General features: G+C 42.1%; 1 protein-coding gene across 3 annotated transcripts in view; it reads left to right on the forward strand.

Annotated features, from left to right (window-relative positions):
- The window catches only part of NELL1 (neural EGFL like 1), an 852,764-nt gene that overhangs the window by 74,855 nt on the left and 750,984 nt on the right, over nt 1–26,925 (forward strand). For all 3 annotated transcript variants that reach the window (XM_029208123.1, XM_029208124.1, XM_029208125.1), the window contains exon 3: nt 6,069–6,219. In XM_029208123.1, the coding sequence (XP_029063956.1) occupies nt 6,069–6,219 (151 nt within the window). The remainder of the gene's footprint in view (nt 1–6,068; nt 6,220–26,925) is intronic.

Raw genomic sequence — 26,925 nt, forward strand, 5'->3', positions numbered from 1 at the left:
GTATTTGTCTTTCTCTTTCTGACTTACTTCACTCTGTATGACAGACTCTAGGTCCATCCACCTCATTACAAATAGCTCAATTTCGTTTCTTTTTATGGCTGAGTAATTTTCCATTGTATATATGTGTCACATCTTCTTTATCCATTCATCCATCGATGGACACTTAGGTTGCTTCCATCTCCTGGCTATTGTAAATAGAGCTGCAATGAACATTTTGGTACATGACTCTTTTTGAATTATGGTTTTCTCAGGGTATATGCCCAGTAGTGGGATTGCTGGGTCATATGGTAGTTCTATTTGTAGTTTTTTAAGGAACCTCCATACTGTTCTCCATAGTGGCTGTACCAATTCACATTCCCACCAGCAGTGCAAGAGGGTTCCCTTTTCTCCACACTCTCTCCAGCATGTATTGTTTCTAGATTTTTTGATGATGGCCATTCTGACTCCTTACCAGTATTTTTAAATATTTATAAGAAGAGCTTAGCTCCTCCAACATGATGATCTAATTAGTAAAATTATGGGGCCACCTGAATCTCTTTTTTGAGTCATGTAGTAATTATAAAGATGATTAATACCATGTGTCACAGGGTTCCTTGGGTTTAGTCCCCAAATAGAGGAGTTAAGGATGCTTAGCTGGCTTTACCCTTAGGTGGCCCATTATGTTAATGTACTTTTTCTCAGCAGGTTGGGGTTATAGTTGAGTGTCTTTGGTAAACCTCCTCCGTTGTGTTCCAGGCTTTGGAATCAAGAAATAATATTAATGCAGCAAATATTTTTTGAGGTTCTACCATGTGCCAGGCAACATGCTGAGTGTATCTGTTGATAAACCTTCCCTGTGGAATGTAGTCCAGTAGGCATGATAGCCATTAATGAAGAGATGACACACAATAAAGTGATTAGACACATAAAGACTTGATATTTACAAGAAGTACAGTGAGGGCAATGTAGGGAATTCGAGCTGGTCTGGGATGGTCAGGGAAAGCGGGCCTGAAGGAGTAACGATTAAGCTGGTATCCACGGAAGAGAGCAAGGAGAGAGGTCACTGAAGATGAGAATATACCAAGGTGGGAAGGAACATGGTCCTGGGAAGAAGAGGCAGGAGGCTTGTGTGGCTGGAGCGCAGGATGAAGCAGGTGGGAGAGAGGAAAGACAGGTGAATGAAAACGTAAGCAGGAGTGCCAGGCGAATGCTATGGAGAGTCCTGATCAACTCTGCTGGGGCAAGACTCAATTTTATCTCCAGTCATGTTGTGTGACCTTGTGCAAGCCATAAAACTTCTCTGTGTCTCAGTTTCTTTACCTGTAAAATGGGGGATTGTTATTTAGCTCGGGGGTTGTACGAATAGATTGTTCATAAATATTTCCCGAGTGGATACAGTGTCGGGCGCTGGGTGTATGATGATTTGTCCCTTTTCCACAGGCACCAAGCCCTGAGGTCCTACATATTGGCAAACAGTAGACATAGCACAGTGAAGAGTGTAGCATGTGGGACCACCCTGCCAGGTTGGGATCTCAGAACGTGGACTCCTAGCCCAGTGTCTTTTAGAAAGTCATTTAAATTCTGTAAACCTTAGTTTTCTCATATATAAAGTAGGAAAAATAATAATGGCTACTCCGAAGATTATTGTAATTAGATGATATGCGCAAAGCAGTTAACCCTGCGCTTGGCACTATCATAAGCCATACACGTGTTTGCTTTTTATCATTCAGGCTCCTGGAGCTAATGGAGGTTTAATGGGATATTATCGTGAACTTGTTCATGGAGATAGAAATCCCTTACACATTAAGTGGGAGTCTTCTGGTGTCCCTACTACTTTCTGCTTGTGACTTCTGCTGCTTTGAAAGTGCTTGGATCAATAACATCTGAAGTTCTCAAAGAAGGGCCCCAGGACCTAACAGTGGGACATGTGCCTCTCTCCACACAGTAGGAATTGCCCTGTGGACAGTTGGCAGTTCTGAAATGGCAAATTTCCTCTCTACTTAGAAATGAAAAGCCAACTGTCATTTCAAATTAGCAAGTGTCGCTTTATCTTTCGGGGCCAATCTTAACCACAAGCTTATGTGGGACTCAGGCTAGAAGGAGGTGCTATGTCTATATCGAGGTTCTGCCACGTGTCGAGGTTCTCAGTGTACACATGCTGTGATTACGGAGACGTCGCCTGAATTCACCATCACTCAAGACTGAGGCAAGCTGCCCTGGTGTGTTTGTTTTGTCCTGTTTCTGGCTGCTGCTGTCTTTGCTCTCTCAACCCACCGATCAGTGGAGAGTTCCCTCCAATGTTAGGTTGAGTAGATGCTTTCCTGCTGGACTTTTAGTGACAGAGGCTTGCAGAGAAAGAAAAATGCCAGGATAATGGAAAACACCTGGGTGTTCATAGCCTCACAGCGATCCTGCAAGGAATGCCCTCTTCTCTCTATTTCTCCTGTCTAGTAAGTGCTTATTCATCTTTTTTGACTCAGGCTCAAAATTACGTCCTGTACGATGTCATCCCCAGCCTCCCCGGGTCCCTTCCTTCCTTCTTTTATACATTGCCCTACTCTGTTTTCACCAAGTAACTGTCTTGCTTATGTAACTGTCCTGGATGCCAGAAACGGTTTTTACCTTTTTGCTGATACCTGACACAGCGTTAACACAGGTATATGTTTGTTGACATTGAAAATCACCACCCTCCTCACCCTGTAAGTCAGGGAAAATGGAAATGAGGTTTCTTCTACATTAGGCAGAGAAGAGCTTGTGAACACCCTCGTTTAATTTCTCTCCTCCACTCTTCAGCCTCCTTCCTTCACCTAACACGTTTTTACTGATGCTTCCTCATCACATTAGTATTTTTAGTGTTTCTTGAAAATCGACTAGGTAGAGATATTTCATCCTAGTGGGGAAAGAAAGGAAATAAGGTAAGGAACATGAAACAAGATTATGGTAAGTGATACAAGGAAATAATTGATCACAATACATATACTGTGATAAGTGGTATGAAGGAAGTCACCAAAGTGGCATTTTAGACATTAACGGGGGCCCCGTTGGAGGGAGTGACCAGGAGTTTGCATTTGCAGTGAGAGCTGGGGGAGAAGGGAGAGGTAGGCAAGAGGCATTTGTGTGTGACCGTGCGGGCCATGGGGAAGAGCCTGATTTTATCCTGGGAGCGATGGGAAGCCACTGGAGGGTTTTAGGCAAGAGATGAAAATGATCCTGATTTCTGCCTTAAGAAGGGCACTTGGGCTGCTGTGTGGAGGATGGAGAAGGGAAGGTAACACGGAGACCAGTGAGGATGCAGTTGGAGAGATGATGGCAGCTTGGGCAAGAGTTTGAAGAGTACAGCTGGGAAGAAATGGACAGATGCCAGACATGGGAGCCCTCATGACACGCTCTTGGATTGAATACGGAGCGTGTAGGAAAAGAAAAAATTGAGGACAATTTCTAGTTTTTTGGCCTGAGGAAGTGGGTGGTTCCATTTACTAAGACTGGGAACTCTAGGAGATAAGAGAGGGTTGGGGGAGAGAACAAGAGCTCAGTGGGCAAATACAACTTGGTGTTAGATATTCAGATACTGAATATGGAGATATTCAGAAGGATACTGCATATATGAGTCTGTTACTTAAGGGAGAGGTTGAGGTTGCAGATATAAGTTTGGGGGTCGTTGGCCATCTGGCTTGATGATATTCCCCCAGGGAGAATTGAATGAGAGGTGAGGCTACCCTTAACTGATCTGATATTAACTCCCCTAGTAGGCATTGCTGATCAATCCTGGCCCTCTTTGCATTGGGCCTAAGCTTCAGAATCCTCTAATGAGCTCCCTGGGCAGCCACCGACAATCAGTTGATTCCTAATTGATGGGTAAAGTAGGAAGTAGCAAACAGGAAAAAAAAAAAGTAAACAACAAAGTTAATCTCAAGAACCAAGTGTCTTTTTTCTGGCACCAAATTCTCGGTGAAATATGGTATGAGGCTCTTTGCCCAGTAGTAGTAATAATAAAAATAACATTAACAAACATTGGCTGATGATCTCTAGTTTACAAAGTGATTTGTTCATACGTTTAATTGGTTCTGAATATCATCCTGGAGAGCCTTCGGCTAGGATTCTGTAGAAGGCATAAAAGCGTTCCCTAAGTGGCTGTCTCTTATCTCAGCCCTGGACAGAAGCTGACAGCATGCCCGTTAGTAGTAAGGTAGTGAAAGCCTTCCTTTGGGCAGAAAGGCAAATGTCATTGAGGTAGGTTTTCTGTGGGTACAGTGTTCTTGGGTTGGGTCCCTCCTTGGAAGAGGAGCAACCTTGCTTCCCACTGTGCGTAGCCTAGACTTGAACAGCTGCAAGGCTGGCGTCCTGTGCTGTGGACTTGAACCAGCGATGTATAGAGTTATAGGAGATAAAGCCGGGGAGGCCCTGAGAAACCGCCTGGTCCAACCCCCTCATTTTGCAGATGAGAAGACTGAGGCCTGAGGTCAAGAATTCAAGGATTCCTTTTTGTTAAAAAACACTCTTCAGGATGAGGTTCTTCAAGGTCCGAATACAAGTCTGTGATGTTGCTTGGGCCATGCAGCCTTTGCAGTTCTATGTTTTTCTTTTTAAAATTTTTTTATACAATTTTTAAAGGTTACTTTCCATTTACAGTTATTACAAAATATTGGCTGTAGTCTCTGTGTTGTACAATACATCCTTGAGCCTGTCTTACGCCCAATAGCTTGTACCTCCCACTGCCCCACCCCTATGTACTCCCCACTTGTAACCACTAGTTTGTTCTCTGTATCTGTGAGTCTGCTTCTTTTTGGTTATATTCACTAGATTGTTGTTTCTTTTAGATTCCACATATAAGTGGTATCATACAATATTTGTCTCTGTTTGACTTATTTTAATTTAGCATAATGCCCTGCAAGTCCGTCTATGTTGCTGCAAATGGCAATATTTCATTCTTTTTATGGCTGAGTAGGATTCCATGGTATATATATGTACCACAGCTTCTTTATCCATTCATCTGTTAATGGACACTTAGGTTGTTTCCGTATCTTGGCTATTGTAAATAATGCAGTTCTATGTTTTTCAAAGCTTCCTCGGGCAGTCCTGGAGAAATACCCAAGTGGTTACCATACCGTCAGAGGACGTGGTCAGGGCATGAGAGAAGGCCGCCAAACACGTCTTTGGTGTTCATTTGTCATCCTCTGAATAGTTTTCTCTAATTCAGCTCCCTTGGTGCCCGCTTTCTGCTGGCAGAAAGTATAGTGTAAAATAGTGATGTAACGCCCAGTTTATCACGACAAGGGTGAGCCTGAAATGAGGGATGGCTCTCATTATGCGGATGCTGCAGAAAGAAAGATTTCTGTCCAGTAGCAGGATTAGCTGGACTCGCACACCTCTAGGCCTGCTGAATCGGCCTCAACCTTAATAAACATTTCATGAGGACAGTCATCCGCTGCATGTTTACAGAGGAATTCCAGGCACGCTGATGGATTATGGGCGTGCCTTGTATTTATCCTTTCAGCAAAAGCAGAGTTGTCTGGCATTATTAGCTCTAGTAAATCTCTTTTGGGTACAAGGCAAGGACAGGTTTCCCTAGATGCATTGTGGAGAGAAAGAAGCTGAGGCCACGGGAAAAGGGAAATTAGAGACTGCTGAGTGGCCCTGGATCCTATTAGACTCAGGATTCTCTGAATTTTGGACCCCATTTATCAGACTGCCTCTCACCTTATTTTCAGCAGCTTAATCTGTTTGCAGCAGGCCAGATTGCTCCGTGTCCCATCACAATTCCTGTCAGAAAATCACCGGCTGGCCAATTGTGAACTCGTCAAAGTGACAAGCAGGCACGGTGGCTGAGACGGCATGTCCAGGCTTTGCCTTGAATGCGCGCAGCCGTGTGGAGTGGTGGGTGGCGCCTGAAAACGGAAAACTACTGACAAGAGGGGAAAAGGGAGAATGTACCGTGGACCCTCTGGACAAGGCATTTTTAACTGTGCATCTTTTCTCCTCTTCCTTCTCATATTCCCTCTCCTCTTTTCCCGTCTGTATTCCTCCTTTCCTTCCTCTTCTCCTCCTCCATTTCCTCTTCTTTCTCCCTTCTGTTCCTTCTTGACTCCTAGATATAGAAAGGGAGATCCACGCAGCCCCTCATGTGAGTGACAGATTAATTCAGCTGTTCCGGAATAAGAGCGAATTCACCTTTCTGGCCACTGTACAGCAGAAGCCATCCAGTTCAGGAGTGATACTGTCCATTCGAGAACTGGAACGCAGGTAAGAAAGAGCTTTCTACTTCTCAAAAAAATCTACCTAGCATTCATGGGCTATACAAAATGCCTTGGAATTTAGAGGGTGGAGCTCCAGGAAAATGTTCGGCTTGCTGAAGCCTTGTGACTGTTGAACACATTCATGGACTTACTTTGCCTTAAGATGTCTTTCTCACCTATTTTCTATCTCCTGGTAGACTTTTCTCATATAAAACCACATGCTATCCATCATATTTAGGCCATCAAGCAAGTTACATTTACCAAGAACCTCCAGTAAGCCTTCATTGTGTTTATTTTATGCAGGAACTGTGCTTGACGCTGGGAATATTAAGGTGAATAATACAGAGTGTTTATTCTAAGGATCACATCACACAAGCTAGTAGGGAATATGGACAAATGAATGTCACGAAGAATTGTAGATGCGCAGTGCTGGAAGCTTGTGTTTAGGGAGTAAAGGTAGTAGGCAATTCTGCTAAGCTTTGTAGTAAGCCAAGAAAGGGTTCAGAGAAGAAGATGACTGTATAAGGAAATCAAGTGAGTAGATATTTGACAGGCTGAATGGGAAGGAGTAAGGAATAGGAAGAAAAACATTCAAGGAAGAGGTTGTGATGATTTGGGGAAGGAACGGGTAAGTGGGTAAGTGATGACACAAAGTGTGTGGGGCAGGGGCTGAGGTGTTTGAGGCAGGCAGAGATAGGTGGTATCATAGAGGCAGGCGGAAATGAGATCATTCCAAAGCTCTGATGCTGTGTTGAAAAACTTGGACTAAAGTCCCCGTAGATGATGGGAAACTACATAATGGTTTTAAGTTTGAGAAAGGTCACTCTATTCGGGATTTCAAAGTAATGATTATTAGATAATCTAAGACAAAGGTATAAGGTCCTTTCTGGGATATACTGGTGAGCTGTGGCAAAGCAGAGGGTGAGGGGAAAGATTGTGTCCACGAACCTCCATTCCCTGAGAGCCCCTCTGTTGGCCCCTGTAAGCGTGCTGGAAGCCTTCTCCCAGACCAAAGCTCCTGGACAAGCAAACATCTCTTTCTCAGAGAGACTGGCGGTATTTCAGTCTGCTGTCTGTGTAGTGCCCTGGGGGTGATAGGCTGCCAGGGACTGTCTCTTCGACTGTTACGGTCCCATGGGACCCAGGAGCTGGGCTCCAGAGCCGGGGAATCAAGGGTGTCCCTTGGGTGGCAGCTGTAAAAACCACGGCACCGAATGGTATAAAAGCTCCCTTCTGGGAGATACTGACCCTCTGGAGTTTGCAGAGGGAGAACGTCACGGCTGCCAGTCTTCCTTCTGAAGAGGGTTCCAGCAGGTTCCTGGATGTGTGTGTTAGATTAAATGCCTGCCCCTCAGGCCAATGCTTTATTATAAGCAAATGAGCCTCTTTCACTTGAAGTCTGGGCACCAGAGTCTTCCTCTGTTCTGGGCCCCGAGCTGGGTGAGTCCCAGTGTGTGAGCTCTTTTCTCAGGTCATTACAGCCTTGTGGGTCTTGTGGACACGAGCCCCTTTGGTTTTCGCAGCTAGACATTGTGGAGGATTGTCTCTTAGGTGCAGGTGTTAAGAGGTGGGGTGCCTGATGTGGGGTTCAAACTCTTTGCTCCTTAAGGAGAAGCTCTGGGTTTTAAGTTCCCTACTGACTCTGGGTCTCTGAACTGGGACTGGGGTTTACAGTGAGATTATATCTCACCCTATCCTATCTGCTTTGATGCAGTTTTTTTTTTTTTTTTTCCTCATTTGTCCCATGTGCTCAGCCAGCCTTTAGGTTTTTTCCAGAGGAAAATGTTCCATAGGTAGCTGTAGACTTAGTGTGGAGGACGAGGTGCACTCGGGATCTACCTGTGTCACCATCCTGAACTGGAACCTCCCAGCCAATTTTATTTTTATTTATTTATTTTTGGCCGCGTTGGGTCTTCGTTGCTGCGTGCGGGCTTTTCTCTAGTTGCAGCGAGCGGGGGCTTCTCATTGCGGTGGCTTCTCTTGTTGTGGAGCATGGGCTCTAAGTGCACGGGCTTCAGTAGTTGCGGCACGTGGGCTCAGTAGTTGCGGCACGCAGGTTAGTAGTTGTGGCGCACGGGCTTAGTTGCTCTGTGACGTGTGGGATCTTCCTGGACCAGGGATCGAACCTGTGTTCCTTCATTGGCAGGCAGATTCTTAACCACTGTACCACCAGGGGAGTCTCCCAGCCAATTTTAATTGAATACTAATTTTATATTAATCCATTGAAAATACTTATGAAGCACCTACTCTGTTCTAAGTGCTATGCCAGTTTTTGTGGGGAAGTGAAAGAAACAAAATCTAACAAGAGTTTGGCAATGTGGGAAGCAAGGCATGACCATGTAAAAAACTAAAGAAAAAAGAGCTATTAATAGAGAAGTAATAGACTGGAGTTACTAGGCAGTGTGTCGCTAACTTCAAAATTATGTGGCTCCCCAAACTTACCCCTGTACCCCTCTCTCCCCCCCAGGGGTGGACAGCAGTGGCAGAACACTGGCTCCCCCCCAAGCCCACAGAACAGTCACTGCCTAAGCAGAGGGCGGCAACTGGGGAAAGACAGGTGGGCCCTGGGAACCAGGAGCAACCGGGCCAGTGGCTGAGAACTGGTCCCAGGGAGGTGGTAGGTTGTAGGTGGTGGGAGGGAGCTGCACATGAATGGAGGCTCCAAGGGCCCAGTGTGTGTGCTCCACTGTCCCATCGGACTTTACTGACAAAACCGAAAGTCAAAGGTAAAATTACTGAGAATTTCAAGATGGTGACTGCAGAGCATCAGCCCCCAAGTGTGGGTCCCTCCTGAGGGCAGGATCCTGTGCAAATGCACTGGTTGCATGCCCATGAAGCCAGCCCTACCTTGACCTTGCAGCAGACACGGTGGTGCTGTCCCTTGACCCCCTCACATCTCTTGGGTAGGTTCTGTGTGCCCTTCGCCTGGCTTCTATGGGCTTTGCTTCTGAAGGTTGGCACCTTACAACTTGCCTCAGAGCACTGACCCTCAGCCTCTATAGCCCCTCCACCCTACTATACTGAGAGCAGAAGTGTCTAGGAGTTCACTTCCTCCCCAGGTAGCCTAGAGTCAATGATTGACTCATGAGTGTGGGAGTATGGAAGCCTAGTTCCCTGGCCTTCGATGCCTGGAGGCCAGTCAGGCTCTGAGGCTTCATTCATCCCCCAGAGCAACCAGGGATCAGGCTGAGGCTGGGACTTCCTTCCCTCCCTCCCTCCCTCCCTCCCTCCCTCCCTCCCTCCCTCTCTCTCTCTCTCTCTCTCTCTCTCTCTCTCCCTCTCTCCCTCTCTCCCTCTCTCCCTCTCTCCCTCTCTCCCTCTCCTGGGAGCACTTCCTTAGGAAATCACTTGCTCTCAAATCTCGTCAGGGTCACTACTGGGGAACCAGAGTTGAGATAAACCTTCCCTTTTACTACTTTTTGATATATCAACCTAGATAGGTAAACTGAGGCAAAAATGATATAAAGGTGTTAAGTTCACTGAGTTCAGTACATTAAATTGGTGGTTAAGGAAGACCACATAGAAGGGAGACTCCTGAACAGGTAGACTTCTGCAGGCAAGGGAAAGAGAAGGGTGTAGAAGCAGGGAGAACAGTGTGGGCAGTCACACGGGGAAGAAATGAAGGAAATACAATTTTTTTTTTTGGTTGTGGGGAGAGGTGCGGAGAACAGATCATTTGCTGGAGCAGAGGATCTTTCCATGTACATTTTCCACAGAGGTGAGGATCTCAACAGTTCTGTCTCTTTCCAGTGGTTAAGTTTGCCCTCAGCCTCAAAGGGATGTGATGGACCCTGACCCTTCTGTGGGGATGCAGTCAGCATGGTGAGCTGGTTGTTTCTGGGCCAGCCTGGCAAAAGCGAGCTGCCATATGTGTTGGTGAGCAGGCGTGGGTTAGGGTCCACATGTTCCGTAGGCTGGGAGAAAGCACAGGTTCTTATTGCCCAAGGGTGGAGATGTCAAGTCAGCCTCAGCTTCACAGACATAGGAAGGTCATGTCCTTGCCCCACTGGCTTTGTGGGGTTGGGTGTGAGGGCCTCCTCAGTATGAGGGCCATACACATGTCCAAGAATAGAGTGTGGGGCATCTTCAAATGCTTCTCAGTGGAAGCAGAGAACTTCCCAAAGCAGGTGAGAAGTGAGTGGAATGGCAACCGATATAGTAGAGCACTGGCTTCAGAGTCAGACGTGATAGAGGCTGGAGTCTGACTTCTAGCTTTGCAGTACCCGCTGTTTAATATCTTGGAACCTCAATATCCTTATCTGTAAATGGGGATAATAATCTGCCTTGCAGGACGGCCGTGAGGATGAAAAAAGATAGTGCATGTTAAGCGCACAGCTCTTAACAAATACGTATTTCTTCTCCTTGTCTAATCCTAAGTCTTGAAACGCTATTTTATGGGTTTCTCTTTTGGAATCTAAAAAAATCCATATCTTACCTTAAGAAACGTTTTGAAAAGCCTTTTGTGTTGCCAGGAGAGTCATCTGAGGCCACCTTCTCTTACTTTCCCGGCAGGATTCTAATAGAACTTGAGGATCATTGAATGGAAATCATCTGACCATTTTTCATTGTATGTTTGTTTAGTCTAATCAAGTCAAGGTATAAAGGATTAACTCTGAATTTGTAATGTACTTGGCTGTGGGTACTAAAGATCTGGTTCCATGCTTAAGGAGATTAACATCTAGTTAAGGAGGCTCTCAGCATGCAAGAAGTAGAGGGGAATATATATTTACGAATTAGGCTTTTTGTAATACAAAAGATGTTCCCATCTGTAATATGTGAGAACCTTTAGTCATTTTCAGATTTCTTTTTGTTTTCCAGGGTAACAGTGTCTAGAGAAGCAAATTGCCTTTGTAGACATTTGGCATGCACATTTGACCAGGTATAGAAGATAATCGGGCTCTTCTTTATTCAGTAGCAGAGGATCCAGGGATTTGATAGACTGGATTGATAAACTGGAATCTATTAAGGATCTGATAGACTGTTGACTGGGAAGTCAGACACCCAGGTTTTTCTTTTGATTCTCTCCTGTGTGATCGTCATTGCACATCTCATGATCAAGGTGAATTAAATATGCATTTGCTACAAATAGGATATGATGGGCACTATTAGATTCCTAGCTGATTTTTTTGTTTTGTTTTCACATTTGGTTTTTTTAGTATATTCGGAGTTGTGCATTTATCAACATAATCAGTTTTACAAGTTTTCATTACCTCTTGAAGAAATCCCCCACCTCTTAGCTATCACTCCCCAATCTCCCCAAGGGTCCCCCAGCCTTAGGTAATCACTAATCTACTTTCTGTCTCTGTGGATTTGCCTAAATGGAATCATACAAGGTGGCCCTTTGTAGCTGGCTTCTTTTATTCAGAATGTTTTCAAAGTTCTTTAGTGTTGGCAATATGTGTCAGTAGTTCATTTCTTTTTTCTTTTTTTTGGCCACACGTTGTGGCTTGTGGGATCTTAGTTGCCCGACCAGGGACTGAACCTGCACCTTTGGCATTGAGAGTGCAGAGTCCTAACCACTGGACTGCCAGGGAATTCCCCAATTGCAGAATAATATTACATTGTTTGGACATACCACCTTTTATTTGTCCATTCATCGATTGATGGGACACTGGAGTTGTTTCCACTTTTTGGCTATTATGAATAATGCTGCTATAAGCTTTCTTGTATAAATTTTTGTGTGGACATATATTTTTATTCTCTTGGGTATTTAACTAGGAGTAGACTTGCTGAATCAAGTGGTCACTATGTTTAACTGTGCAGTTGTCAGACTGTTTTTTCCAAGTGCCTGCACCATTTTACATTCCCACCAGCAGTGTGTGAGGGTTCCAAATTCTCTCCATCCCTGTTAAAAGCTAGTTATTATCTTTCTTTTTGATTATAGCCATCCTAGTAGGTGTGAAGTGATATTGCACTGTGCTTTTGATTTAAATTTTCCTGATGGCAAATAATGTTGAGTATCTTTTCATGTGCTTATTGGCTGCTATATATCCTCTTTGGAAAAATGTTTATTCAGATCATTTGTCCATTTTTAATTGGGTTGTGTGTCTTTATGGTTTGGTAATAGTTATTTTATAGATACAAATCCCTTATCAGATGTGATTTACAGAATTTTTTTCCCCATTCTGTAGATTCTATCACTTTCTTCATGGTGTTCTTTGAGGCACAAAAGTTGTTAAATTTGATGTCCAGTTTTTCTTTTATTGCCTAATCCTGAGACTGAAGATTTATTCCATATGATTTCTTTAAAAAGTTTTATAGGTTTAGTTCTTATATTTAGATCTTTGATATATTTTGAGTCAAGTTTTTTAATATGGTGTGAGATAGGGGTCCGACTTCATTTTTTTGCATGTGGATAGCCAGTTGTCCCAGCACCGTTTGTTGAAGACCAATGAATTTTCTTGGTACCCTTGTTGAAGATCAGTTGACCATAAATGTGAAGATTTATTTCTGGACTCTCCAATTCTATTCCACTGATATATTTGTTTATTCTTGTGCCAGTACTGTTTTGATTATTTGGCTTTGTGGTAAGTTTTGAAATGGATAAGTGTGAGCCCTCCAACTTTGTTTCTTCTTTTTTAAGATTGTTTTGGCTATTTCAGTCCTCTTGAATTTCCATATGAGTATTAATGACCAGCTTTTCAAATTCTGCAAAGATGTCAGCTGTACTTTCAAAGGGATTGCATTGAATTTGTAGATCATTGTGGGGAGTACTGCCATCTGAACAATATTAAATCATATGATCCACAGACATGGAATGTCTTTCCATTTATTTAGGTCTTCTTTAATTCTTTCAAAGTGTTTTATAGTTTCAGAGTATAAGTTTTATAAGGCTTTTGTTAAATTAAAAAATGATTATTAAATATTCTTTTTGATGCTATTGTAAATGGAATTATTAATTTCACTTGTTTGCTCATTGCTACTTTATAGAAATGCAAATTGATGTTTGCATATTAATCTTGTATCCTGCAGCTTTGCTGATATCATTTATTCTAATAATTTTTTAGTGGATTTCTTAAATTTTTACTTACAAGATCAGGTCATCTGTAAATAGAGTTTTATTTCTGTCTCATCTGAGTGCCTTTTATTTTCTTGCCTAATTGCCCTGAGTAGGACTTCCAGTACAGTGTTGAATAGAAGTGATGGGAACAGATAGTCTTGTCTTGTTTCTGATCTTAAGGAGGAAAGCTTTCAATTTTTCACCATGAATTGTGTTGTTAGGTGTGGATTTTCTCAGATGAGTTTAACCAGGTTGAAGAAATTGTCTTCTATTCCTACATGCTCTTATCAGGTTGAGGAGGTTCTCTTCCATTCCTTGTTGGTTGAGTGTTTTTTTTAACATGAAAGGGTGTTAACTTTTTTCAAGTGCTTTTTCTGCATCTATCAAGACGATCATGTAGTTTTATCCTGTTCTATTGATGTGGTGTATTATACTAATTGATTTTTGGATATTATACCAAGCTTGCATTCCTGGGATTAATCCCACTTAGTCATGTGGTATAATCCTTTTTATATATTCCTGGATTTGATTTGATAGTATATTAATTTCTATATCTATATTCATGAGAGAGATTGGTTTGTAGTTTTCTTTTGATGCCTTTTGTCTGTTTTTTGTATTAGATTTTTAAACTATGTGAGCTATGTGGAATAGTTGTTTTTCTTTTTTTTTTTTTTTTTTTTGCGATACGCGGGTCTCTCACTGTTGTGGCCTCTCCCGTTGCGGAGCACAGGCTCCGGACGCGCAGGCTCAGCGGCCATGGCTCACGGGCCCAGATGCTCTGTGGCTGTGGGATCTTCCCAGACCGGGGTACGAACCTGTGTCCCCTGCATCGGCAGGCGGACTCGCAACCACTGCGCCACCAGGGAAGTGCTGTTTTTTTTTAAACATTTGCTATTTAGTGTACCATGAGCCAGGCATTTAAATTTTTTTTTTTTAGATGATGCCCCTTGATAAGTGTACAATTTTTTAACTCGAAAATATTGAAAATTTTGTCTCTCTCATTCCAGTATTTATACTAGCTATGTCGCTCACATTCCAATGTTTATACTAGCTATCCCTTTTTCTTGTCTTATGATACTGGCTGGAATCTCCATAGCAGTGGTGAATAATAATCATATTAAAGGTGCTCATTAAAGTCAGGAAGAAGACATCAGATAATCCTGTCTTTAATGTGTTCCTTATCTGTTTAAACTGCTTAATATAATGTCTAGTAGTTTCTGATCTGTCAATCTATCTTATATATGTGTGTGTGTGTGTGTGTATACACACACACAGTCATCATGTAAAGGAAATTTAGATCTATTTCTGATTTACTGAAAGGCCATAAGATCATGAACAGCTGTTACATGTTAAATCAATCTAGCATATATATAAATATGTATATATGTGTATATATAGTATGTATATGTATGTGTGTATATGGATATATACATATAGTCATTGTGTAAAGGAAATTTAGTTTTCTTCCTGATTTAAAAGGCCAAAAAATCATGAACAGCTGTTACATTTTATTAAACACCCTCTTCAGGGTACCTTTTAATTATGTGTTTTTTCCCTTTCATTTATTAACATTAATTACATTAATAGAGTCCATAATGTTGAACTATTTCAGAAATCCTTAAATTTATATTTAGTAATGTTTAGGATTTTTGCATCAATGTTAATAATAGTAATATTAATAAAAATAGTAATAATAACTAATTACTGGAAGCATTGACAAATGCCAGGCATTGTTCTAAACATTTTACCTTAAACTCATTAAACACTTTTTAACTCATAAGTGAGATATAATAGGTTTTCCTGTGTACGTGATTTAATTCAAGGCTTTTTGAATTTTATGCTCCAGACTGGTTTAAATATATAGGCAATACCTCTTTTATAAATGATTCTGATGGAAATAGCCTGAAAATAATGTGGGCTGATAATTTGTCTCTCGGGAGGCTGGGAACTCTTATTACTGAAAATGTTCATTTTCCATCTCTTTATGGTATTGTTCTATTTAATTAATTTTAAGCTTTTTGGACCAATTTACATTTTGTTGAAATCATATATTTCATTGAGATCGTCCCCTTTTTTGGGGCAAATAGTTGGACATTATATTCTTAATAAAATTTTTATATTTGTGGTTATATCTTCATTAACTTGTAAACGTGGAATAATGTGTTTCCTTCTTGGTCAAGCTTATCATGGATTGTGTAATTTATTGGCCTTTTTAATGAAGCAGTTCTTAAGTTTTATTGATCAAGTCTACTGTTTTTCACTTTAAATTCATTGATTTCTGCTTCTTACCTCTTTTTCGATCATTTTGGTATTTTTACTAGCTTCTTGGATGTTTAGTTCATTTGTTTTCAGTATTTTCTGTTTACTGGTAAAATCACTGAAGGCTTTATGTTTTCTTATGAGTACCACTGAATATAGCCCACTGATACGGCTATATACTGTTTTCCTTTTCTGTACTTTTCTATAATTCTTAATTTCAGTTAACTTCCTCTTTGATCCGAGTTAGAGGAGTATTAAAAATTTCAAAGTGATTAAATTAAAAAATACTTAATGGGTGACTCCTGGTTTTATTGTTAACTGAACATGTAAAATATGTGCTATAAGATGTGAGACGGAAAACCTCTCTGGTACCTGTACGTGCTCAATATTTTTAGTTTTTGAGGGGGAACATTTTAAAAGGGTGGACAGTTTTTGTGTGTATATAGATATAACTTTATGTGTAACAGTTGTGTTATTCAACTTCTCTGTGTTTTGATTTATGATCTCGAACTATGAAATTCTGAGAGAGATAGATTAATAGCTTCTATTATGATTAGACTTTTGTCATATCCTCCTTGGATAAGTTTAAGGGCTAAGCCTGGAGATGTCATGCATTGCCTGTACCGCATTTTATTGACTAATACTGGGAAATTTGATCTAGCGATGTGCCAAGGATGAGAAAACCTGGATGTTGGAATAACGAGGCGGTCTCTGTTTTGATTGTCTGGGATGTAGTCTGTGCCCAAATACATGAAAGTAACATGGGTAAGAGGCTGCATCACATAGGGGCTTTTTCCAGGTGGTACTCTGAGGTACATAGTATGTACTAAGCAACTATTAAGTGAATAGATGATTCATTTACTCCAGCTCTGGTTAGGGCTGCTCAGAAATTTCATGGCTGATTTCAGAGGTTCCCATGGAATATATTGTGCCAGGTATAGTACTGCCCTGGATGCACTAAGGAGGCTGCACCGGAAAGTGAAAAGGGCAAAGGTGTTGGTATCTGGAGACTGAAACGAATAATTCCTTGGGATTTTTGTATAGGATTAGAAGTATTTGCAAAACATCTACCATAGTTCTTGGCACATAATTTAAAAAACAAAAAGCCATGATGGTGTTGTTAAGGTGGAAATTTGATGCTGAGGGGAAAGAGGATATACGGAGGAGTGGCCAGAGAAGCAAACAGCCACTTGACTCTAGTTCACTGGTTAAAGGAAAACAGTATCTATCACCCCAGTCTGCAGGTAGTGTTCAATTTCCAGTCAAAAGTCACCTTTTCTGCTGAAGCACAATGGGGAAACCACATTCTGGATCTGAACACTTGCCCTCATGTGTACCACGGGGAGTCATCATCCACTGCCTTTTCCAACGCTGTCATCCAGAAAACCTGCATTTACTGTTTTGGAAATCACTGTTTCCAATTTCTGCTTGGCTTCCAGCTATTCTCAGGTAAGGCCATTATTGAACTAATGGCCGAAGAGTTCATTCAGTGGCTGAGTTTCCTTCAGCTAAAGGCGGGCATCTCTCTCCCTCGTGGGGTTCCAGCAGCCAGAGGTGGATCATTTGGGAGGTGATTCCTTAAACCAGGAGCGAATTTCTTGGCATAACAATATCTAGAAACTCCCTAGGTAACTGAGCCAGTTGAGTTTCTATGAATACCTTGAGTGAGTAGATAAAATGAAATGGAAAACTTAAATATAAAGGCAATTGAAAACATACCTGGAGGTAGCAATTGAAATAGACTCTTCCATGTAATGGAATGGGCACTCTGTTATTAATTCTCATCTATATTTCTAATTTGATGGATTTTTATTCTTTTTTTTTTTTTTTACTCTACCCATAGAGCACGTTGGAGGAGCAACAAAGATGAATCTGTCTCGCTGAGCTATCTTAATAGCATTGCAGATTTAATGTTTATTTTTCCTGATTCAAGCGTGTTAATATGGAGCTCTGTTAAAATGGAAAGCTTAATTAACATAGATTAAATCTAATCAAACATTCTGCCAGTATACGCAACTCTATAAGATATAATGGTAAATCTTCTGTTTTTCAATTTTATTCCTAAATTATAGACAAAATTAAATCTAAGCATAATTATCTAGGAAGCTGGAAGCTAGGAGTCTAAGAAAAAGCTTCCTGTGGGACACTTCTGTGAGGAGATGAAGAGGACATTTTTCGCCCCCTAAGAAGGCATCTCCTCTTTTAAAAAATTTTGTATTTCGAAAGATACTCTTCAGTTTTCGGAGTTCTTGTGGTGGAAAGAACTACTTTCTACTTTGATGCCAGATAGACGTGGGTTCAATTCCTGGCTCTATCAATTACCAGACAGGTGAGCTTTTGCAGCTGCTTTTAATTTACCTCAAACTCGGCGTCCTTTCGTGGAAAGTGAGGTTAATGATTACCACGTCATGGAGTTACCGGGAGGATTCAATAGAAGCACGTAGGTGCATAGTTCCTCAAGCGTCTCCGTTTTCAAGGCGCTCATTAAAACTCATTTCCCTTCCTCTCCTCATGTTTGTTTGTAGGTATTTCCTCATACCGTCTCAAATTCTTCAGAAGTGAAAAAGGTAGATATTGGGAATTTCTCATCATTTGAAATAGTAATTAGGTTTTCACATCAAGAGATTGTTGTATATAATCTAAAAATAGTGGTTGTCCTAATGGAGTGCATTCAGTAATTTCTAAGCAGCAGGTTTACCTTCCTCGTTATGGATGATTTAAGCTAATATGTAAATTATTTTGCACTTCCAGACAGTTTATTGAAGTTGTCAGAATGGAGGGATAGGAGGTGGAAGAAATTCCAGAATAGTATTACATGGTTTGAACCTAGCCCAATAAAAAGCTTTTCTCGGGCTTCCCTGGTGGCGCAGTGGTTGAGAGTCCGCCTGCCGATGCAGGGGACACGGGTTCGTGCCCCGGTCCGGGAAGATCCCACATGCCGCGGAGCAACTAGGCCCGTGAGCCATGGCCTCTGAGCCTGCACGTCCGGAGCCCGTGCTCCGCAATGGGAGAGGCCACAACAGTGAGAGGCCCGCGTACTGCAAAAAACAAAAAGCTTTTCTCATGGGTGATTAATAGTACATTTTTAGAAATTAAACTTCTTATATAAACTTAAGTTTAATTCTTTCCTCAAGGATATATAGTATAAGGCTTATATTAAAAAAAGAAGTAGGTGACTTCAGTTGTTAAATTGCTTACATTTGGGAAGGAAAGAAGCAAGTTCAAATTGGAATCTTGTCCAAATGCAGATCTCTCTATGATGCTTTCAAAGTATACAAATAGGTCTTCACTTTCCAAACAAATGTGGGGAGGCTCTAGATTTAGAGCTGGGTTCCTTTTAGACTGTAAGCTCCCTCATCAACAACATTCAGGAAATATTAATGCAAATCTATCAAATACTATGTGTGGTGCTAGATACTGCGGTACAATTGTGAAGCATACAGGGTTGGAGATAGTCAGTTGATGAAACACCCCAAAGTATGGTTAGTGCCCTGATAAGAGGAATACAGGGAGCACAGAGCAGGGTACCTTGACTTTCCCAAAAGAAGTTGGAAAGCCTTTTCACTGAGGGTTATGCTTAAGAGGCAAAGTAGAATGAGTAGAAATCAGCCAGAAGATGGTGAATGGAAGAGGGTTCTGGACGCAGCATGAGCAAAGGGGCGAGAGATGAGAGCGATCATGGTGCCTTAAAATAACTGAAGAAAAATGCCGCGTTGTTGGAGAGTGGGCAGAGCATTAGGTAGGGAAGAAGGGGCGTGGCCAGAAGTGAACCACAGAGTCAGGCAAGAGGCTAGATGTGAATGGCTTTCTAAGCAATGCATAGGGGCTTAGCTTTTATTCCAAGGGCAATGAGGAGTCATGCAAGGGACTTAAGTACAGGTGCAGCATGATTAGATTTGTGTTTTAGAAAAATCGCACTGGCTGCTTAGTGGAGAATGGTGTGGAGGAGGCAGAATTGGAGACAGAAGGCCAGTTAGGAGGTTGTTGCAGTTGTCTAGAATCTAGACTCTAGATAAGAGGATGGAGACCTGGACTATGTCAGATAACGGTGGTGCAGATGAAGAGAAATTGATTAAGATAATTAGGAGGTAGAGTGAACTGGTTGTGGTTTTATGTCGGATGTGGTGGGGAACAGAGAGGGGGAGGGGTCGAGGGTGATGCCCAGGGTTCTGGCTTGGGCTACGGGGAGGTACTGTGCCCTGAGCAGGCAGGATGAGGTGGTACATGACTTTTTTTTATCCTTGTGTTTGCATGTCACATGGTATAGAGTTCCTTGAATTTGCTTTGCTCAATTTTTTAGTTAAATCAATTAACAAAAATAGAAGCTGCAAAGGGTAAGAATGGATGGGAAATATTCTCTGGGAAATGGGATCACCTACTTCCGGAAGGAGCCGCCTTCTTGAAGAAGGAAACGGCAGCTAAAAGTTAAATATGCATCATCTAGAGATGCTTCTAAATGCTAGGGGACAAGACACCTGGAATCTGGGTTTCCATCATTTTTCTCTTTATGCCTAGCAGAGTGCAGACAGTTTCAAGGGAAAGTTTAAAGGCTGCAGTGAGCATTAGAAAGTAGTAATTTTCAGATAGAAATAAATGAATGGAAGGATTGCATGTTAAGAAAATGAGGTTTTTCAGTAACACACTAATTAAATAAAATTTAAATCTTTGTCAGAAGAAATGAAGCTGCTCAGATGACTTTTGACCTTAATTGAGGACGAGACGTATCATAGCAAGAGAGTATAACGTTTTGGGCAAATTGCTCATGCTTGCACATATGCTTATTAGATTTTGGATTGCATAGTGTTTGAGAAACAGAAAACCAGCAAGTGTAGCCATTAACCCTTACCTTCTTAGTAAGAAAGTCGCAATTGCATTAATACTTATGCGTAAAATCATTCAAGTTCAGTGGAATTCTCCTAGAGAATTTAAACTGTCATCTTTGACTTCCTTTAGAATTAGTAGTTGTGAAACACTTGCATGCCTGCGTAATAGGTATTTACTCATTTGGTTCTGTGGAGAGAAATGTGGAGAGGTGGGCCTTGTCACTGCTGAAAGATTTAACACCCTGACTTGCCAAGTTCTGGGTGGACGGCATTCCAGACTGTCAGACCATTGACGAGAGTGGTACATTGGCAGGGATGCGGGGCCAGAAGTTAGAAGGCCTGGGCTCAAGTCTGCTCTGTCAGTGAATATCCAGGAGACCCTGGGCAGGCCCCTCCCTATTGGAATCCGTTCATTATTCCTCAGATACTAGTCTGTGTCAGACACTAATCTGTAGGCAGGAGCAGCGGTGGATTCTGCCGTGGCGAAGAGGACATGCAAGGGACCTGATCTTGGGGACCTTGCATTCTAGTGGGGCGAGTCAGACGGTAAATACAAAAATAAACTTAACTATACATATCACGAGAGAAAATAAAACAGGGATGAGTGACAGGCCTGTGGAAAAGAGGCCAGAGAAGCTTTACGAAGATGGGGCATTTGAACTGAACCTAAGAGCGAGCCAGCTATGAGAAAATTGGAAAGATGCGTGTCCCGGGTATAGGAGAGGGCAAGCGCAAAGGTCCTGTGGCAGAAACCAGCTTGGCGTGCTCAGAGGGTAGACTGAGGGGTGGTGTATATGGAGTGTTATAAATAGAGGACTCAGTGAGGGAGTGGCTCTGGATGAGAAGCTAATAGTAATAGCTGCTGTGACATTTTTGCAGTGTGAGGGGAAGTGCTTCGTAAATGACAAAGCATGATGTTTACACAGGCCGTATCATTTCTCGTCAGAAATCACTTATGGAGCACCAGCTGTATTCAAAGAAAGTCTACCCATCCATGAGAACTGTTCCTTGGAAATCAAAATAATTTCATAATGTGCGAAGCTACAACAGTTACATTTTTATAGAGCAAACGAGCTTGGTGTTTTTTTTAAAAAAAATTGTTTAGGAACCCCTCCCTCCCCCCACAACCCTAAATTGATTGAATTGTTTGCTGATACTCATAGCTTGGTAGGAGTGAATTGGCTGTAAAGGTTATCCGTTCATCTGGAAGCAACCAGAATGAGGTTCTTCTAGCCAGTAATAGCCTTTCCTGAGAGGTGGAGGGTCTTATCCCCGAGAATATGGGTGTGGCACAGAGGTGCAGGATGTGCAAGGAGGTTCAGAGGTCCTGGGGCTGGAGTATAGCCTGCAGGGCAGTAATGGCAAAGAGCTGGTGTGGTGACCTTGGTGGGCTCCCCACGAGAGGCAGCCTTGCAGGGTTTGTTGATGAGCATGGACTTTATCTTATGGGATAAAGATTGAAAGTGCAGGCCTAGAGGTGGCTTGCAGAAGAGCTTTGTTTGCCTCACATTGTACTGGCCCCCATAGTAATTTTTTTCCATTAAAATTTTTAAAAAATCATGAAATTATTGCCAACATTAAAAAAAAATTGGGTGATTTGGCCTAAAATCTCAGCTTTCTAGCTTCTCATGAGAAGCACGACATGCATTCTTCAGATGGCCTCAGTCCCTAGCTCCCCTGATTGTCTCCCCATCACTGTGATACCCTGTTGGTTGCTGTCTTTTTTTTTTTTTTTTTGCCGTACGCGGGCCTCTTACTGCTGTGGTCTTTCCGGCTGCGGAGCACAGGCTCCGGACACGCAGGCTCAGCGGCCATGGCTCACGGGTCCAGCCGCTCCGCGGCACGTGGGATCTTCCCAGACCGGGGCACGAACCCGTGTCCCCTGCATCGGCAGGCGGACTCTCAACCACTGCACCACCAGGGAAGCCCTGGTTGCTGTCTTTTTAAAAACATTTTTTAATTAATGTACAGTTAGAAAAGTGAAATTCTTGTACACATGTTTTTATTCGAACAAGAAAACTAAAGAAACTTAAAGGGCTGCTTGTTTCATGAAAAATAGTTCAGACTGTCAACCCACTGCAGTCATGTGAGATACCTCTGGGCCCCTATAGCTAACGGAGTTGGTGATCCCCTTCTGTCGGGGTTGGAGTGCCGCCGGTGAGGTGTTGAAAGGCAGGAGACAGGCATGCTGAGCTGGCGGCTTTACAGCGTGTTCTTAAGTGGCTGTGCAGAGGATGCATTTACCATACTGGCATTTCTGTTGCTCCTTTTGTTAAAGGAGTCGGGCCAGTTCAGGAATCATGACTGATGCTCTTCAAATTGAAAGGACGAAAGGAATCCAAGGGCAAAGAGACGAAACTAGCTAAAAAGCCCCTTGACCACGCATTACATCTTCCAAACAGTATTTCTTTCTGAAGCTGCATTAGATTGCTTTCCACAAATCACCCCAAGGACATTGCATTTTCTTATGGCCGTGGTGGCCACATTCTCTGAAGTCAGAGTTTGGGAGCGTATAGTCTGATAAAGAATTTTAGGCTGACTTCAGGGGTGGTTCTTAGTTTGGAAGGTAGAGTTTAGTTCCTGAGATCGTGGAATCCTTGGGATGGGTTAGTAACTAACTGGGCAGTAGGACAAGAAATTATCCTAGAATAGCTGTCCTTGAAAATCTGAGCTGCGTAGCGATCATCGGTTTCGCAGAATTGGCTCTGCAGAAACAGTAGGTACACATGATGAGTTAAAGGGGACAGTGAGAATAACCACTGCTGGCCCATTTGTCTCCGTTTGTTCTGCCCTGATTTGATTCTGGGTGCCTGGCTCTCAGCTTTGGGAACATGGAATAACTGATGTCTTTCTGGGTATTGTATATTCAGTGTCTTGTGTTTTATCTTGATCAAACCAGCCAGAGGTAGGAGTGCTTCATAGTTGTTCCCAGCATTCAGGACATGATGATGTATTTTTTTTCAAAGAGCACGTGAATTCATTTGGTGGTTTTGACTTCACCATTCACAGAAGAACCTTGGGCTAGAAACTAGGGCTGTTGGTCTGGCCCCCCTTAAATGACGACAGCTTTCAGCCTGAATTTACACTTCTGAGACACAGTGAAAGGGGAGGCAAAATCGATTATCCAGAATGTGCTAGATATTGGACAGTCATTATCTCATTTTGTCCTCATCACAACCAAGATTGGCAGTTTCCTGATCTCAAAGATGGAAAAACAGTGCCTTTCAGAGAGGTGAAGTAATGTGCCCAAGGTGATGTAGATAGAAAGTGGCACAGCTAGAATACAAAGCCAAGTCTAAAGTACTGTAAATAAGACCCAGAAGGGGTACTTAAGGATTTTGACCAACATGTTATCTTTTTTTTTTTTTTTTTTTTTTTTTGCGGTACGCGGGCCTCTCACTGTTGTGGCCTCTCCCGTTGCGGAGCACAGGCTCCGGACGTGCAGCCTCAGCGGCCATGGCTCACGGGCCCAGCCGCTCCGCGGCATGTGGGATCTTCCCGGACCGGGGCACGAACCCGTGTCCCCTGCATCGGCAGGCGGACTCTCAACCACTGCGCCACCAGGGAAGCCCCAACATGTTATCTTTAAACATCACCTTTTATTTTTTATCTCTGGCATTCATTCATGTGACTGATGACAGTTTTGTTGAGTTGGACACGTTGAGATGGATGGCATTCCAGCCTGACTCAGTATACGCATCACTGACAAGCATGTGGCACGTCTGCCACATAGGATCCAAGGACTCCTGGGTCTGCAAATAGTCTCGTAAAACGAGAGTTCTGTTACGTGATGAAATAAACTTGAGAAAGGTGACACATACTCTTTCTTTCTTGGAGAATCACAGTAAATATTAGCATATTTAAGGCTCTTTAAAATCACGTAATAAAGTCCTAGACCCTTTATTAAGCACTTCAAATGCATTGAATCCTTACAGAATGATGAAGTAGTTTCTATCATTATCCCCATGTCATGGACGAGGATCAAGCATAGATTGTTGGTGGCCTTGGCCTTGGCTGGTAAAATGATGGAGCTGGGAGTCAAATCCAGGTGCCCATCTCCTCAGCATGTTTTCTTAACCAGTGTATTGTATTGGTTCCTTCAACTCGCTTACTGTAGCATTTCCCAAACTAATTTTTATCATGCAGTGCTTTGGGGAGTAGTATTTAATATCATTTAGTTGAACTAGCATTCTAACAAACACTGGGAAACGCTGCACGTACAGCATCGATTCAGGGCCGCTCTGGGCTGTCAGTCCAGAAAGAAGCAGTTTGGTGGCCTCAGAGAGGCTTGGAACTCTGAACACAGCTGAATAGGGGAGGGTGTCACGGAACTGGCAGTAAGAGGCCACCAGAGGCTTGATGGTGTTGAACCCAGTTCAAGTGTTTCATTAGTCATCGGTGCCTGCACTTCGCCTTCGTGTGGTCGGCAATGAGAGGCCTGCTGTAAAAGACTGTTGTTCAGATGCTTTGAAGGTGTCCAGTGCCCAGCTGGGCTTTGGTTGGTGAAGTGAGGGTACTGCCTGGGGCTCTGTCCACCTGTCCAGGTTCAGAGGCAGGAAGAGGGGGCTGACAACTACAATATCTGCTTATAAATTGTCAGATGAGACTTCTTAAATTGTTGTATTTCAGATGAGGTAAGATAAATTGCTCCTGAGCTTGTCTAGTCAAGGAAAAGTACAACTCAAGGACTTGATTGATGTCAAATTTCCCTCCTTTAAGCCACTGTGGATCCCAGAAATGGGTGGATTGGCTGGTAACATTGAGACGCTTTATTTTATTTATTTATTTTTATTAAGACTTTAATTTTTTAGAGCAACTTTAGGTTTACAGCAAATTGAGAGGAAGGTACAGAGATTTCCCATATACCCCTTTTCCCCATGTGTGCATAGCCTCATCCACTATGAACGTTAATCACCAAAGTGGTACAATTTTTACCAAGGATGAACCTATGTTGACACGTTATAATCACCCAAAGCCCATAGTTTACATTAGGGTTCACTCTTGGCATTGTACATTTTATGGGTTTGAACAAGTGTATAATGGCATATATCCATCATTATGATGTCATACAGAGTATTTTCAATGCCCTAGATATCCTCTGCTTTCTGCCTACTCATCCCTCCCATACCTAGAAACTACTGACTTTTTTTTCGTGGACAGGATCAGTTTGTTTAATTTTTCACACACACACACACACACACACACACACTGTATTTTATTTTTACAAGAGATAAATAGACTGACACCAAGCATTGTAAATGATGACGACAACAAAAGCAACAATGATTGCAATTACCAAACACGAAACACGCTCACACTATGTCATAATATTGACATTCAGTCCAGTAATCCTCCACCGTAACGGCTCCTTTACTTTGCAGTGAAAATTGATTTGTATACTTTTTGCCTCTGGGTCCTTGTGGGATTTTTTTTTTTCATTCAAACAGAAAGTCACAAAAATTATAATCACCCTCATCAGTTCACTCAGCCCCATGTAATTAATTTTTTTTATCTTGATCTTTTGTTAGCACTTTTATGAGTTCATCAGTTTTCCATTAGAGTTCTGAAAATGCTTATTCATTCAGTTCAGCAGTATAGTCAGTTACCAGAAAGCTGTACTTGTCAGAGTCTTTTCCACGAATTCCTTGAAGATGAAACCCTTTTATAGGAACATGTTTGCAAAAGCATCAGAGTACCCCCAGAACTGTCTGTAAATGACAAAAGACTTAAAAATAACCACGGTTAAAGATTTGATGAAAGTTCATAATAATTCAGTTGACAAGGAAATTTAGTTATTTCTGAGATATACATTTTAAAGTAATAACTAGAATTATGACTTATAACATTATACCAGAACATATAAGATTTATAGAAATTTCATGTAATGTCTGAGACAGTTAACGTTTCCATACAGATAACCCAAAGAAAGTTTAGTATTAGTTGTTTTTTTGTTTGTTTTTTTATACTGCAGTTTCTTATTAGTCATCAATTTTATACACATCAGTGTATACATATTTTTTTAAAAAGCTTTTTGGATATGGACCATTTTTAAAGTCTTTATTGAGTTTGTTACAATATTGCTTCTGTTTTATGTTTTGGCTTTTTGGCTGCGAGACATGTGGGATCTTAGCTCCCTGACCGGGGATCGAACCTGCACCCCCTGCATTGGAAGGTGAAGTCTTAACCACTAGACCACCAGGGAAGTCCCCAGACACTTTAAACTTGAGGAGAGCCATGAGAATTTATAGGAATCTTTTCCCACTTTTTGCAAAGCCTCTGAACTAGAAGTACAGCAGCCCCTGGGGATTCAGAATAACTTCATTTTTCATCTTTCAGAGTGCCTTGGGGACTCTAAGAATTATTTACTATGGCTCCATGGTACCTCAGGGATGGAAAGAGAATCTATCTGGTCCATTGAGCTCCTTCCAAGCAAACCGTTTAGGAAGATCTATAGTGGGTATTACTGGAGGGTGAGATGTGGTTTTCAATCCAGACTGTAGTAGCAATGGAACTCGAACCCCATAACAGTATCGAATACTGTTTTGATGGTCCAGGAATTCTACAGGGATTTTGAGCAACCTTTTTCAGTTAGTGACTCTTGGTGCTCTGTAGTTTGGGGAAGCTGGAAGAG

This window comes from Monodon monoceros, unplaced genomic scaffold (assembly GCF_005190385.1).
Source record: "Monodon monoceros isolate NGI ecotype Baffin Bay Population unplaced genomic scaffold, NGI_Narwhal_1 Super_Scaffold_7, whole genome shotgun sequence".
NCBI classification, from domain to species: domain Eukaryota; kingdom Metazoa; phylum Chordata; class Mammalia; order Artiodactyla; family Monodontidae; genus Monodon; species Monodon monoceros.